Raw genomic sequence first — 16,874 nt, 5'->3', positions numbered from 1 at the left:
CCACGCATCTCCTTGAAGCAATGCATGGTGGTCAGCAGAACTTGGCTTCTTCCCCTCCCCTACCGACCATGCCCGTGACTCCAGCATCTTCCTGGACAACAAGCTCTCTATGGAGAAGTAAATCAACATGATCTCCGCCATCTCAAATTCTTTTTTTTTTATTGTTTGATTAATTTAAATCATTAAAATACCCCCCTGGAGTAGATTAAAAGTTACTTAACAAAAATCATTACAATCCCGTTTTAAAATTCACCTGGTTTAACACAATACCATGGTTCATGTACTTCAACACAAAATGATTAACAACAAAATTCATTTATAAGAATTCCTACTTTAACGGCGTTCTGCTGACATAAAACCATTATAGCTCTATGACAATATTCCAATGTAGTCCTTTCTCGGCTCCTGGCTAGAGCATAGAAAAGCGGGCAGTAAAATAGGCAGCATAAGACAGCACCAAAAGGGCTAAGATTTAACATCAGAACGTCAGGATTCACATTGTACGAACCCCTTAGGGAGAACATTGATATTAGTAAGACCCCATTGTTCAATGGTGATTTCCCGACCTGTCCTTTTATTTTGGCCAATGGCAGCTCATGGGAGGTCTGCTTTTACAAAGTTGCATGGGTCCACTTGTTGTACATGTTCTCCATCAGCTTGCTGTAAAAGTCTTCTAACCTTTGCCATGAATTTAGCCCCCCGGCAAGCGAGGATGATGGATGTGTCCTCCAGCCATCGTATCACCGCTTGCCTGCTTGAACGGATATTCCGATCCTTGAAGATGTGTTTTAGGTACTGTCTCCTCTAGACCAGAACTGCTGGACAGGCACATAATATGTGAGTTAGAGATTCTTGTTTGAAGCCGCATAATCGTCACGTCTCTGATTGAAAGGTCTTTTTCCAAGATGGATACAGGTCCTTTGAGACGTGCAAGCCTAATCAAAAATTTATAAAGCTCCTTTTTAGCTGTAAGCTAAAGTGTGCAGATAAGTATGCTTGAGGCTTTAAACATCTGTAGGAATTAATGACTGTCCACCCGTGAGGCGCTTGATGATCGCCTTTTTGTCAGCCAACAGGGACTTCTTTTTTGCTGCGATATTTGCTGCTTTGTCGAAGGTTGCTCTTTCTTCCCTGTTTTCCCAGACTGTTTCTAATTCCAACTCAGCCAAAGATGTTCTCAAAAAGCTTCCCCAGGAGTTTGGAGTTTCGAGGTTCAACTGGTCCTTAATTTCATCCCAGCATAATCTATTCAGGGTACCTGGGTTTGAGTAGCGGATTTTATGACAGAGTTTAATGAAACCGCTCATTCCCCGGAATTTCTGGTGGTGAAGGCCGAATTCCAATCTGACCTGGGAAGGGGAGGCAGAGCTTGGCAGGTCAAAGACGGCTTTATGATCTCCGCCATCTGTTTCCTCACAATGCGCATGCGCCGCAAGATCTTTGGATGGCTCCCTGCCAGATACCTGCATTCCACCCTCCCTCTTCCTCCCTTAAACTCCTAGAGTCTAAGGCACAAGGAACGGAGTTCGCTCTTACTCCCACCTGGCTGCAAAGACCTGGAATAAACTCCCCCTGCACCGGAGATCTGCCTCATCACTGAATCTGGAAAGGACTCAAGACCTGGCTGTTCAACTGATCGGCCCCTCCGGACAACAACTCCTCACCCAGCGCCTTGAGAACCTCACTGATGATTTGCCGCGCTTTATACCCATTGATTGATTGAGTCTGTAGATTCATATAGATTTTTCTCAGTGGGGACTTGCTGATGCAGTTTTAACTCTCCTTTGCCAATAAATGCCTGGCTAAATTCAGTGCGGTCTTCAGGGTTGACTTTTGATGTCGAGTTAGTTCTACATTGATGAATGCAAGGTCACATTCAATACATTTAATACAGTTTCTCTCCTGTGTGAACATTCTGATATATTACATTTTGTTTTGTAATCGATCCCTTGTCACATTCTATTCATTAATAAGGTTTCTCCCTAGTGTGGATTTGTTTATGCTGCATTAGCGTATTCTTCCTATGGAAGATTTTAATAAACTCTGTACATACATTGGATTTCTTGCCATGTATATTTTCAGATGTTGCTTCAGTTTTCCCTTTATTATGAATGCTTTGTGGTATTCAGAACATACATGTTTTCACCCCTGTGTGAACTTCCTGATCTTGTATTACATTTTGCTTTGTAATAAATCCCTTGTTACATTCTATAAATTCATGCGGGTTCTCTCCAGTGTGGACGCTGATATTCCTTTAACTCTCCCTTTATAATAAATAACTTGTCACGTGCGGTGCAGTTGAATGGCCACCCTCCATTTGGAATAAATGCTATGTCACATTTTGTACAATTATATGGTTTCTTTCATGTGTGAACATTCTGATGTATTTTTAAACATTGCTTTGTAATAACTGCTAAGTCACATTCAGTACAGCGATATCGTTTCTCACCAGTGTGGATTTTTTTTTGATTTATTTAAATTTTCAAAAAGAAAAACAGGGCATCAGGAGACAATAGAACAAAGTACATAGTTTAGAAGTACATGTTGATACAAAAAAATATACATATACATAACCAAATGAGTACACAACGCAGTTAAATATAGAATGAAGCAGTTACTGAGAGAGCCAATCTGCAAGAGGAGCCCAGTTCTTAAATGCCAATAAACGTCTTCTCCTCCCCCTCAACAACAGCACCGGTGACTCTAATTTGTACCATGCAAGCATCCTAGCTTTCCAATGGATAAAGGTAGGAGTTTCGCTCACCGGGTTGACAAGGATAAGAGCATGTCGGCGTATACACGTTTTGGAATCAAGAGGTTCTGATGTTTAGACACGGACGCTTGGACAAAGTTACCATTAATGGGATAAGGAAGTCATTTATTGAAGATATTACAAGTATAGGAATACGAGCCGGTTACAACAGTTGAGGAGAATATAATACCTCTACCTGGTGAAGAGTTTCAACTCGATATTTCAGCATCCTCCTTTAGGGAATGCTATATTACAAGAGGCATAAGTCAGGAAACCTATAATAAATACAGGACCTAACCACAGGATAGTTTTCCTGAATACATATAAACATACCCCGTTTTCGTTCCCTGGATATTTGGGTTGTTTGATCTGGAAGAGGTCCTGAAGAAGGTGGCCTTGAGCCGCCGAAACGCGCGTCGACCAAGTGCGGGGTCTCAAAATTCATCTTTGAGACCTTCATGTTGGCAGAGATTTTCTGTCATTTAAGATTCAGTGTCTTTATTTCAGATAGTTGTATGCAGTTAGGGCGTGAATGTGTAAGAATGGTGTGACATAGTTTCTGTTACCAGGGACGTATATATTTAGGTGTTTTTTTGTATAAAAATATTTTTTTCTTGTGTATGAATTTTCATTGTATATATTTCAAATTCATGTTCTTAAACTCCTTTCTAAAAAAATGAAAAATTTTATATGTATAAAAAGGAAGAAAAGAAATCTTTATATAAACAGGTTATGAATAAATCAGAGACAATAAAAAAAACTTTTCACTTTGTGAAGTAAATGAAATGCTTTGTCTTTGTCACCATTATCTTGTTATAAATTAGAGATACATGTTTATTAGATTTGTGTGGCCATAGAGGGAAAATGGTGTTTTTTCTGTGATATTTCATTCCCCTCCCTTCGCCTGGCCTTATTGATTCTTGAGGGGGTCCCTTCATTATTGCTATAAGGAGTTTCAGGATTTAACCATTGCGATGTTATACACAGTCTAATCATAGCCATTGCAATGAACAAAAACGCTGATGAATGGTGTGTCCTTTGAGAACCAGTTGAATATTCATATCCAATTATTATTAGTTCCGCTGAGATCTTAACCGGAATTAGAAGTGATTGATGAGAAAAACTTCCACTTCGTTTAAAAAGGAACTTAAATTGGGACATGAGTAGAACATATGTATGGCATCAGCAGAGCCCATTTTACATCTAGGACAAGAGCCCCCGCTAGTTGATCTAGGAGTCCCCCAACTAGCTTTCTTTGCAGGGGTATGATTCAAGTTAAACATGGCCATATGACTTTGAGTGCGCAGTGAGCCAGAGACAAGAACGGATCTAGCTAGTTCAAGCGGAAATTCCAGGTCTAATATTGGAACACCAAATCTAGCAGTCCACTTTGCATTCTGAGCAGATAGGTCATCCGGAAGTTCAGACAAAAGACTTTGGTACAGAGAGCTAATTCTAGACTCCTTCCGAATTAGTTCAATTAAATTGATCTTAACATACAGATAGGGGTTCCTGGAGAGGTTCGTGTCGAAAAAACTTCTAATCTGTAAATATTTAAAAAAAGAATAGCTAGATTGTAAGTGAAATTTCTCCTTCAAAAAAGAAAAAGGGGCCAAATGATCGGACTGGACTAAATCACCAATTCCCTTCAACCCTAAAGACCTCCATTTCATCATCAAACCATCATACAGTATTGGAGGAAGCAAGGCAGAGGTGTCTAATAGGGTATAATAATTAAGTTTTGGAATAGCCAGACGAGAGCGAATTTTCTGCCATACAGAGAATAAGGCCCAGCAGATCTTAAATTAGTTTTTTTTTAAATAACTGATTTCCAGTACACATGTTATAACCCCCTTGGCAGCATCCCCAAGTGCTATTTCATAAATGGATGGGGAAATACAGATTGAAATCTCAACATTATCCCCAAGAAGGGGGAGGCCAAGGTGCTGAATCAAGGCGGCCCAATAATAATATAACAGATTAGGACCGGCCCAGCCACCTCGCTCCCGGTGTAGACATGTCCATTTAGCGGGCCTTCTCGGCCTGCGATACCCCCAGAGAAACCGTTGACATATTCTATCAGCTCTCACTAATGTTGAATTAGGGATTAAGAGTGGGGTGGACCTAAAAAGAACTTTGGGAGAGCAAGCATTTTCAGGATATTGCAACGTCCATATAAAGAAAGATGCAGATGGTCCATTCTCTCAAGTTTCCTATGAAGCGAATCAATTACAGGGAGGTAATTTAGGTCTGGAATCTGATCAACATCGGCGGAGATTTGAACCCCATGGTATGTGGCCTCTTTGATTATAGAAACATGCGAGAGGGGCATAGATGAGGATTGAATTATTTGGGTCTTTGAGATGTTGAGCTTATACCCAGACATAGCACCAAATTGAGCCGCGAGACTCTCTAACGCTGAAAAAGAAGAGCCAACAATGTCAGTTAGTACAACAATATCATCGGCAAACGCCAATGCCTTGTAGTCCACCCCGCGAACCCTGACTGGAGCAATCCCATGGCAATTTTCGATCATACTCAGGAAGGGATCGATGAACAGGGCAAATAGTAGGGGGGGAACAGGGACAGCCCTGTCTAGTTCCCCTACTGATAGAAAAATAGGCAGATTCTTTCCCTGAGATACGAATTGCGGCGGTTGGAGCCAGATAAAGCACTTGGAGGGCCTGGATGAACTCCGGAGGGAATCCCTTCCAACGCATTACCGCCCAAAGATATCCCCAGGAGACCCTGTCGAACACCTTCTCGGCGTCCAACAGGATCACCCCGAGGGGAGAGCTCGTAGCCTGAGCCCAATCAAGAAGGGCAATGACGCGCCGAATGTGATCTGTTGTGTCCCTTCTGGGAATAAAACCATGCTGCCGGATTGAGACCAAGGGGACTATAACTTGAGCTAGTCTAAAAGCTAGAATTCTAGAATTGATCTTACTGTCTGTGTTAATGAGTGCAATCGGCCGATATAAGGCAGGGTTTAGCTCATCTTTGCCCTTCTTTTTAAACAGCACAATGGTGGCCCGGCGCCAAGAATCAGGAACAACCCCAAGTTGGGCAGCCCTAAAAACCGCTAACATTTCTTGTCTGAACAGTGGTGAGAAGGTCTTATAAAACTCGAGATGGATAAGGTCGGGGCCAGGAGCCTTACCGTTGGAAAGAGATTTAATAGCGGTTTCTACCTCATCCCAGCTAATGGGTGCTGAAAGGACTTAATTCTGTTCCATTGTTACCCGCAAGGTGTTTAAGGGGTGAAAGAAGTCATCCAGACCAACTTGGTTTTGAGCCATGCTAGGATCTTCTGTATATAATTTAGTATAGAAGCTCACAAAAACATCAAGGACCCCCGCCGGGGTCTCTTGCAGACGGCCCTGTTGGTCTGTAATTCGGACAATTCGGTTCGCCATAGCCCTCTGCTGCAGTCTCTTTGCAAGAACCTTGCCTGAGTTTTCCCCAAACTCATACATTAGCGTACGAAATTGAACATATTTGGCTGCTAAATCTTGATACAAAGGTTCTAACAGATTAGACTTCGCTATAGTGACCGCTTTCTGACTATTGGATACATCGTGGCCCAGGCGGATATTATTACACAATTCAAGTTCAGCTTGTTGCAACTCTTCGAGTCTATCTTTAGTGTGTTGCTGTGCTGGTTTCCAACGGTGGGAGGCAAAGTTTTTAGTTTACCCACGTAAAGCCACTTTAAATGTATCCCAGGCAATAGAATAAGAAGAGGTACCCCTATTAACAATAAAGAATTCTGGAATCCAAATAGCCATACGCTCCTGATATTGCTGATCTATAAGGAACTTGCTCTCGAAAGTCAATGGCCTAATTTGGTTAGTAGGACGGTCCCATGAGAGATCAATAATTATGGGATTATGATCGGATATGGTCCTGGGGGCAACTTCAATGTGTGCCGAAGAGGCATTTTGATCCGAAAGAAAAGCATAGTCAAGGCGTACCATTTTATTACGTGGGGCAGAATAGAATGTATATCCACCCATATCCTGATGGTGATAGTGCCATAGATCTATAAGACCATGGTCCAACAAAAGAATTTGGAGAGCCTTGAATACTTGAGGCTTTCGGCCCACATAGTTATGACAAGTTAGGAGATTGATTAGAAAGATTAATATTAAAGTCGCCAGTAAATAATATTGGATGGGGCCATCCCACTAATTCCAAATTTAGCCTCCTGAGAACTTGCGGATCATCTAAATTGGAAGCGTATATTGAGCAGACTGATAATGGAGATCTGTTAAGCAAGAGTTCAATAATTGCCCATATTCCAAAATTATCCACCTTCACCCTTTTAATAGATCCAACCCCATTCTTCTGGAGAATAGCTACACCCCTGATTGTAGATGTTTGTCTAGAACAGGCAACCAACTCATATCCAGGAAATCTTAACCAGCTACGTTTAGTCCACGGGATATGAGTCTCCTGTAAGCAAATTAGATCGACCTGTAGAATTTGGAGAATCTTGTAAACCATCCTACGCTTCTTGGGATCATTCAAACCACAGATATTCCATGTGACACAGCGTAGCCTACCCCCCCCCCATTCAAAAAGTAGAAAAACCAACAACCAACAAGACTCGATTTACTAATAGTACTGTACAGAAAAATTACTGGACCTCTGAACAAGAATATACATAGCGTAGACAATATTTGAGTCATTAGCGCATCAATCATGTTTCCTAAACACAAAAAAGATACTAGAAACAGAAAAAGCCTCCTGAGCCCCCGCCACCAAAACACCCCCCCCCGAACCTCCCTAAACCCCCCCCAAAACCACCCCCCACCTTCCCAACACCCCTCGCCCCCACCCCCCATGTAGAGCAACAGGACCATGGTCCTTTTGATGGTCAGGTTGGTAAGACCCACTTTCTCCCGGAACCGGAGACCCCCCCCTCCATTGAAGCACTACAGAAGACCTGACCGCCAGATAAACAAAAAAGCCAAAGAGAGAAAATCTAGCAAACTATCTGTCAGGTCATCTAAAGTCACTAATCTTTACAGTGAGCAAACATCCCATCCCGAGTCAATCCGAATTTAGTGCAACAAGTTAAATTAAATAAGGCAGTTCAACCTAGATAGTCTCAAGAAACTCCTTGGCCAATATCTCTGATGTAAAGTATTTAGTCTGACCTTTACAGATCACTTTCAACATAGAAGGAAAGAGTAGAAAGGCTTGAGCACCCTTAGCCTGGAACAAGGGCATCAGCTGACGAAGGTGCCATCACCTCTCAACTGTAGCTGGACAGAAATCAGGCTGCACAAAAAATTGACATCCCTTCGCAGTCCGCTTTTTATCAGGTCTGGCGAGATCAAATATTTTCTCACGTGCGAGAAAATTGTTGAAGCATATCAGGATGGCGCGTGGGAAGGTTTTATTGGTACCAGAAGCTGAGGTTTGCCGCTGCTGAAATGGAAACCGGTGTGCCCGCTGTATTTCTAAATTCCAGTCCCATTGTGGAACTTCTGGGAACGCCTCCGAAAAGAGCTCGACTATGAACTGCCTAGCATCTTCGCCTTCTATATTTTCTTCGATTCCTAAGACTCTAAAGTTGTTTCTTCTCGCTCGATTTTCTAAGTCTGTGAGCTTCCATAGGATATCAGTACGTTGTTCCTTAATCTCTGTTGTGAGTTCTTTCTGGGCCACCACAGCATCCTCTAACGCCGAAATCCGCTCCTCAGCTTCCCCAACTCTGGAGGCAATGTCAGTACATGTTTTCACCACTCGGTGCAAGGAGTTCTGCATTCTATGGCACGCCCCCTGTGTACGAATGTTCTCCTGTCTTGTAGCCTCTCTGTGGGTGATGGTAGTTTGGTAAATTGTTGAGAGGGTAACTTCCTCAGAGGTTTCTGTTGACGAGCCAGAGGGATTGTCAGGTGTAGCTCCACTGTTCGTTACAGCTTGGTCTAATACTATATTCTGTAGGCAGGCGGTATTTATCAATCCCTTGGGGCAGGGGGCGTTTTACGAACTGTATTAACAGCGCTCGCAGCATTCACATCCTTAGAAGCCTCACTAAGGCGCTAATCCCCTGATTCACTGTCGTAGTCAGACCATTCAAGTTCAGCATCAAACTCCGGATCCTCCTCCACTGATGAATGATCCGAAACTGAATAAAATGTATCCATGGCCTCAGTGCTCTCTGACCCCCTTGAATCGAGACCAGACTCTGGAGTAATGACTGTACCATTCGCAAACAACAGATTAGTGCCTTGCTCCAGGAGAGAGACCGAATGGGCATCAGATTGAATACATGGCTGAACTACAGTTCCCAGCATACATTGAGAAGGAGGTATGGGTGCAATACTAGACATATCACTTGAATTTTGTATAAGAGTAGCACCTGAGTTGATATCGTGTGGAATTTCTGATGTAGTATTTATCGTTGCCTAGTAATAAATATCTTGTAGCATCATGCACATTCATAGGGTTTCTCTCCTACGTGGACTATCTGATGTTGCATAAGATGCTACTTTCTAATAAATGCCTTCTCACATTCAGTGCAGTTGAATGTTCTCTCTCCGGTGGAGATTTTCTAATGTTGCTTCAGCTCTCCATTGGTTAAAAATGATTTGTCACATTCTGTACATTGGTATGGTTTCTCCCCAGTTTGGACCTTTTGATTTTGCTTTAGCTGTCGATTTGCTATACATGCTTTGCCACATTCTGTGCATTGATATGGTTTCTACCCAGTGTGGAATTTCTGATGTAACATTAGATGTGCCTTTCTAATGAATGCCTTCTCACATTTATATGGTTTCTCCCCAGTGTGGACTATGTGATGTCGTTTTAGATCTTTATTTGTTATAAATGCTTTGTCACATTCTGTACATTTATATGGTCTCTCCCCAGTGTGGATTTTCTGATGTTGTTGTAGGTTTCCATTTGTTATAAATGCTTTGTCACATTCTGTACATTTATATGGTCTCTCCCCAGTGTGGAATTTCTGATGTAACATTAGATGTTCCTTTCTAATGAATGCCTTCTCACATTCTGCACATTTATATGGTTTCTCCCCAGTGTGGATTTTCTGATGTTGCGTTAGCCCTCCATTTCTTATAAATGCTTTATCACACTCTGTACATTGATATGGTTTCCACCCAGTGTGGAATTTCTGATGTTCCAGTAGATATGACTCTCTAATAAAAGCTTTGTCACACTCTGTACATTGAAATGGCATCTCCCCAGTGTGAATTGTCTGATGTTCCATTAGATATGACTTTTTAATAAATGCTTTGTCACACTCTGTACATTGATATGGTTTCCACCCAGTGTGGACATTCTGATGTAACATTAGATGTGACTTTCTAATGAATGCTTTGTCACACTCTGTACATTGATATGGTTTCTCCCCAATATGGCCTTTCTGATGTTCCTTTAGATGTGACTTTCTAATGAATGCTTTGCCACACTCTGTACATTGATGTGGTTTCTCCCCAGTGTGGATTTTCTGATGTAGTTTTAGGGCTCCATTTGTTTTAAATGATTTGTCACATTCTGTACATTTATATGGTTTCTCCCCAGTGTGGAATTTCTGATGTTGCTTTAGCTCTCCATTTATTACAAATGCTTTGTCACATTCTGTACATTTATATGGTCTCTCCCCAGTGTGGATTTTCTGATGTAGCTTTAGGTTTCCTTTTGCTATAAATGCTTTGTCACATTCTGTACATTTATATGGTTTCTCCCCAGTGTGGATCATGTGATGTCGTTTTAGATCTTTATTTGTTATAAATGATTTGTCACATTCTGTACATTTATATGGTCTCTCCCCAGTGTGGATTTTCAGATGTCGCTTTAGATCTCCATTTGTTACAAATGCTTTGTCACATTCTGTACATTTATATGGTTTCTCCCCAGTGTGGATTTTCTGATGTTGCTTTAGCTCTCCATTTATTACAAATGCTTTGTCACATTCTGTACATTTATATGGTTTCTCCCCAGTGTGGATTTTCTGATGTCGCTTTAGCTGTCCAATTGTTATAAATGCTTTGTCACATTCTCTATATTTATATGGTTTCTCCTCTACGTGGACACTCTGATGCTGCATTATGGCTTTCACGGCAAAGAAAACTTTTCCACAGTCAGTCGATCAATAAGGTTCTTCTCCAGTATAACTTTCTGATGTTGCACTTGCTTTCTCTCCCTAATAAATGCGTTGTCACTTTCTAGATATTCATACGGTTTCTCCTCTGTGTGTTCTTTCTGATCCAGGTTAGCTCTTCCTTCGTAGTGCGAACCTTATCAGACTTGCTTCAGTATGTCAGTGTGTTATTTTGTCAATGTTTATCAGGTGATCCCTAAGAGCCAAGTACAGACCACATTGGGCAGTTTGGATTTTCTGCTGTAGAAAGACTTTGGCGAGGCATTAGCCTTCAATGGAAGAAATTTTAAGGTGCACTGTTTTACATCACTTCCTACACAACTGATGTTTAATTCCTTCACTTTTTTTGTTCATTACTGCATTTATTTCACCTGTTGGAAAAAAAAAACACTGGATAATCTTAAATGGTGGGTCCATCACGAAATTCTATTGGCATTTAATGAGACATTTAATTCATCACATAGACAAGTGCGCTGAAGAAATTCTAGATTACACTTTCAATGTAAAGATGCCATAGGCAGAGCAAGGGCATATGATCCTTTCTTGACGCCCTCCTATCGCGGAGTGTGGACTCAAGGAATAAAAAGACTCCATTTGAGTCTTTTGTGCAGCACCACAGTTCTTCTGACAGCGGTTATATGTAGATCCAAAAGAGTCGGATTTGATGGGGCCAGAGACTCAGCACTTACGTCCAAATGGGCCTTATATGTGAGGGAAACTTCAAAGAGTAGTTTTGAAGTACACCAGTATCGCTTTCAATCCCAGCACTCACTCCAGACTACCAACGGGAGTAATCATTCCGTTATATGGGGACAGTCTACTATCCTGTGAAGGGTAAGAGTGGGCCCCTTCCTCCCATCTGCCCAGAAAGACCCATCGGGATGCAGATGGATGCAGATAAGTGCTAAATCACACCCAACCATTGCAGTGTCTGTGACTCTCTAGAAGGAATACACAAAGGGGTCGGTCACCTAGCCCAGACGTGTACTAGAGACAGGGTGTAAGGCACAAAGAGCAGTACAAGCAGAGTAAAGTCCACTTTCTAAAAGTAGCATTTCTAAAATAGTAATGTTAAATCCGACTTTACCAGTAAGGAAAATGCTACTTACCAGTATGCATCTGTTCTTGGCATGTAGAGCTGCAGAGTTGTACACTTAGCATTAGATCGCCACCTGGTGGTGGGCTCGGATGATCGCATGTTGTTGTCATCTTGGAAGAAGTCTTTGTAGTCACGAGATAGGTGACTCCTCCCTTGGACGATAGTGACTATGGGCATCGGCTCCATCCTTAGATTGTTTTTCGCCATGATGGGAAATGATGGAGTTAGTAGAAGTAAAGAAAAAAGATGTCCATGCGTGTGCATCTAAGTAAGATAAAACTGGAACAGATACAGGTCCCGGGGAGGCGGGAGGGCGTGTACAACTCTGCAGCTCTACATGCCAAGAACAGATGCATACTGGTAAGTAGCATTTTCTGTTCGAGGCATATGAGCTGTAGATTGTACACTTAGCATCGATTGTGCAGCAGTGTCTCCCCTAGCGGCGGTCACCTGTATCTGTTGCAGTAGTTTAAAAGAGAGTTTTAAGGACAGCTTGGCCTACTGCAGCTTGCTGCTTGGCTTGCACATCAACACAGTAGTCTTAGTGAAGGTGTGTGTTGTAGACCATGTTGCAGCCTTGCATATGTCCTCTAGGGGGATGTTTCCTAAGAAAGCCATAGAGGCTCCTAGTTTGCGTGTTGAGTGCGCTCTAGGAGGAACTGTTAATGTACTTTTGCGTTTTGATAGCATATTTGTATACATTTTACAATCCACCTGGCAATCCCACCTTTAGAGATGGGGTTGCCTTTATGAGGTGGAGAGAAAGACACAAACAGTTCGTTTGTTTTTCGAAAAGACTTAGTCCTATCTATATAGTAGAGAAGAGCTCTTTTAACATCTAATGTGTGTAGAGCCCTTTCTGCTACAGAGTTTGGGTTTTGGAAAAACACAGGTAATTCTACAGATTGGTTTAAATGAAAAGGAGTTCTGACTTTTGGAAGGAATTTTGGATTAGTTCTTGAAACCATTTTGTTACGATGTAGTTGTAAAAATGGTTCTTGTATTGTAAATGCTTGTATTTCACTTACTCTTCTAAGAGAGGTGATAGCAATAAGAAAAGCTGTTTTCCACGTGAGGAATTGCAGTTCACATTTATGTAAAGGCTCGAAAGGGGGTCCCATGAGTCTTGCAAGAACAACGTTTAGGTTCCATACTGGAGAAGGTGGCAACCTGGAAGGGATGATTCTTTTTAATCCTTCCATAATGCTTTAATTGCAGGCACTCTGAAAAGATACAGATTTTGTCTGTTTTGTAATTATGCTGCATTGCTGCAAGGTGCAGGCGTATGGATGAATATACTAAGGTACACCTTTGTAAATGTAAAAGGTAACAAATAATATTCTGGATGGAGACATCCAGGGGATCAATGTGGTTATTGTTGAATAAATGGTGAATCTCTTCCATTTAGCAGCATAACAAGCTCTGGTAGTAGGTCTCCTGTCCTCTTTAATAATGTTCATACAGTCTGGTGGTAGGTTAAGATAACCAAACTCTAAGACTTCAGGAGCCAGATCGCAAGATTCAGTTGATTTGGGTCTGGATGTCGGATGTCTCCATGGTTCTGCGTTAGCATGGATGGAGTTAGTTGTAGCTTTTGGTGTGGAACTAGAGATAGTTCTAGCAGTGTGGTAAACCAGGGTTGGGTGCCCATGTGGGAGCTACTAGGATTAGTTTGAGAGACTGTTGTCTGAGCTTGCGTACTACTAATGGTATTAGTGGTATTGGCGGAAACGCGTATGCAAATCTTCCTGACCAGTTCATCCATATTGCATTGCCCTTGGACAGCGGGTGTAGAAACCTGGCGGCGAAGGGTAGGCATTTTGAGTTTTCGTGTGTGGCGAACAGATCTTTGTCTGGATGACCCCACTTGTGAAAGAATGGTTGGATAACCTGCGGATGTAGCTCCCATTCGTGAATTTGTTGTGTCTGCCGACTCAACAGATCTGCTATCTGATTGTGAACTGGAAGGTGCTCTGCCAACAGATATATGTTCTGTGGAATGGCCCATCTCCAAATGTTCTGTGCGAGCTGGGACAGTTGTAGCAGGTGAACAGCAGCTATATACAATGATATGTGCTGGGAAAATGGTTCGCTTCTGTTTGTCGACGACGTTTCGACCTTCAAAACAATGTGGAGTCTCTTCAGGACTATTGATGAAGGGACATCTAAATGGGAATGAAATAAAAAGAGCATATGGCCCATATACCGGCACAAATGCGAAAAAAAGAAAATAAAGGCAGTTGGATAAAAGGTACCCGAATTTATGATTGCGCAGCCTTGTGAAAACGATGTGCCACACATGAAGAATAGAGGGTTTACTCACATCTACCCGTCCGGGTACTATGATTGTGAGAAAAGAAGCAAAGAAGAATGTTGCAATTACTGATAATTGGACAATGTGCTGTTTATAATCAAATACAAGTTTCACCGAGGTTCTTATCTCAATGTGAGGACAGGCTGTCAATCCAATAGGATATGTAGGTAGGCCAGAGGGGCTCAATTAATTTTACGTCACAGCCGTAGCGTTGTAAAATCCCTTTGTGGATTAACACCGACAGTGCACTGGGAGTTTCTCTGGCAATTCAAATAATAATGATATAGAGGTCAGTATGCTAAAAGAAGGGCTGAGGGCAAGGGCTAAGCGGCCTGGATGTGCCATTACTTACCTCGGTAGAGGATTAGAAAACCGGGACAGTGCTCTGCGTGTAGATTCAGAAAAAGCAGCGTCAGTCAGCTTGATCGGGTACAATGACGACTGCAGCAATGGACATTAACCCACTGAGCTATCAGTTAGTTAGTTAAAAAGTTCTTGATAGAGCGCACTATGACCAAGCGGCTTCCTGGCGCTAGAGTTAAGGACTGAGGAACACAAAAATCTGCCGAGCAGGAAATCAGCAGGAGTACGCTTGGGAAAACAAAAAGGTCTTAAAGGCCTTGCGGAATTGGGAGTAAACTGGAATAGATCTAATGAACAGAGGAAGGCTGTTCCAAAAACGAGGGGCTAGTACAGAGAATCTAGTACCTCCAGTTTTGGATCTGCGGACACGTGGGACATTGAGAAGGGCCTGATTGGAGGAGGGAGTGTAGGGACTGATGAGGGAATTAATGAATGCCGGGGCAGTGCGGGCACGGGCCATGAAGGCCAAACATCCCATCTTGAACAGGGATCTCTGGCAGATGGGGAGCCGGTGAAGAGATTTCAAAACAGGAGTGATATGGTGGAACTTGGGGAGATGGTGGATAAGACGGGCGGCCTGATTCTGAATAGCCTGAAGGCGCCGTAGTTCGTAGGCCGGGATGCCCACGTAGAGGCTATTCCCGTAATCAAGACGGGAGAGAATCATTGCCAAAATAATATGTTTAAGAGCATCGGGAGAAAAGAAACGGGACACTTTCCGAATAATCCGGAGGGAAATGAAGCAGGAAGAGACAACTGAACTAATCTGGGCATGCATGGAGTGGTCCCGACTGACTTTAATGCCCAAGGTCTTTGCTGAAGCCCCCAGTACTGGTGAGGGGCCGAAGATGGAAGGCCAAAAGGCGGCAGACCAAGGGGAGATGGTAGGGCCAATCAGGACCAACTCCGTCTTGTCCAGATTAAGTTTAAGTTGATTATGGTTCATCCACTCAGAGATGAAAACTAGGGTAGAGTGGAATTTAGGCAGAGAGTCCAAGGGAGAGGAAAGGTCAAATCCTAACTGGAGGTCATCCGCATAATTATACACGGAGACCCCCATGTCAAGAAGAGAAAGGATAAGGGGGTGAATATAAAGATTAAAAAGAAGAGGGGACAGGGAGGATCCTTGGGGGACCCCGCATGGAACCAAGCGGGAGGGGGTAGAAAAGCCAGAAAGATGGACCGCCTGAGTCCGTTCTTTAAGAAAAGAGGCAAGCCAAGAGAGGGCAGTGCCCCGAATGCCCGCTGCGCTGACACGGCAAGGATGGAGTGATCGACTGTGTCAAACGCAGCAGACAAATCAAGGAGCACCAAGGCTTGGGGTAAGTTGGAATCAGCCTTGCTCTTTAGCTCGTCTAGAACGGACAGGACCACTGACTCAGTGGAGTGGGCTGGGCGGAATCCCGCTTGGTGGCAGGCCAAAAGATGGTTGTCCTCAATAAAAGTAGAGAGACAGGTTGTGATGTAACTTTCCAAGATCTTCCCTAGGTATGGGAGAAGGGAAATGGGTCTAAAATTAGACGGAAGGGAGGGGTCTAAACCAGGCTTTTTTAAAATAGGGAAAACTATGGCCGATTTGAAGAGTTTCGGGACTAGGCCAGAGGAAATAGAGGCATTAAGAATGGAAAGGGGGGAGGGGTCAGGGCAGTGAATGAAAAGCTCTCTCAGAATGCGAGCTGGAGCACAGTCAGCCGGGGAGCCTGACTTCACTTTCTGAAGGAGAGCAAAAAAGGAATGCATAGAGATAGGGGGCAACTGATCAAGAGAAGAAGAGGGCGGAGGAAGAGCAGAGGAAAGAGATGGCAAAGATACTGAAGGGATGTTAGATTTGATCTTCGCAATCTTTTCTATAAAGAAGTCATTCAGGGACAAACAGAGAGCTTGGGAGGGAATAAGATTAAGGTTGGCCCTATCAGAAGCGACTAAGTTGCGAACTATGGAGAAAATCTCTTTGGGCTTATTGGCTGATGATGTGATTTTCTCCGAAAAATAAATGGTTTTAGCTGAGAGGATAGCCCTCTTGTAGTTAGCTAGGAGGGACTTGTATTTAGTTCGCAAGAGAGGACAGTAGTTACGCCTCCAATGGCGCTCAGAACGCCTAAGGTCCAATTTAAGAATTTTCAGCTCGTCTGTAAACCACTTTTGGGCATAATGGGGGTGGCAGATCTTAACTTTCCTGAGGGGGGCAACCAAGTCGCAAGAAGAGAACAGC

The 16,874-nt window shown here is 42.8% G+C and overlaps 1 protein-coding gene across 1 annotated transcript in view; it reads right to left on the bottom strand.

The window, feature by feature from the left end:
* Positions 1-2,438: 2,438 nt before the first annotated feature.
* LOC144764048 (uncharacterized) overlaps positions 2,439-16,874 on the bottom strand; it is a 54,700-nt gene continuing 40,264 nt past the window's right edge. Inside the window, exon 2 of the mRNA XM_078650196.1 lies at positions 2,439-11,257. Within this exon, the coding sequence (XP_078506322.1) occupies positions 9,468-10,832 (1,365 nt within the window). The 5' untranslated portion in view covers positions 10,833-11,257 and the 3' untranslated portion in view covers positions 2,439-9,467. The remainder of the gene's footprint in view (positions 11,258-16,874) is intronic.

The sequence above is a fragment of the Lissotriton helveticus genome, chromosome 6 (assembly GCF_964261635.1).
Source record: "Lissotriton helveticus chromosome 6, aLisHel1.1, whole genome shotgun sequence".
NCBI classification, from domain to species: Eukaryota; Metazoa; Chordata; class Amphibia; order Caudata; family Salamandridae; genus Lissotriton; species Lissotriton helveticus.
This window is presented reverse-complemented; position numbering and strand designations above follow the sequence as displayed.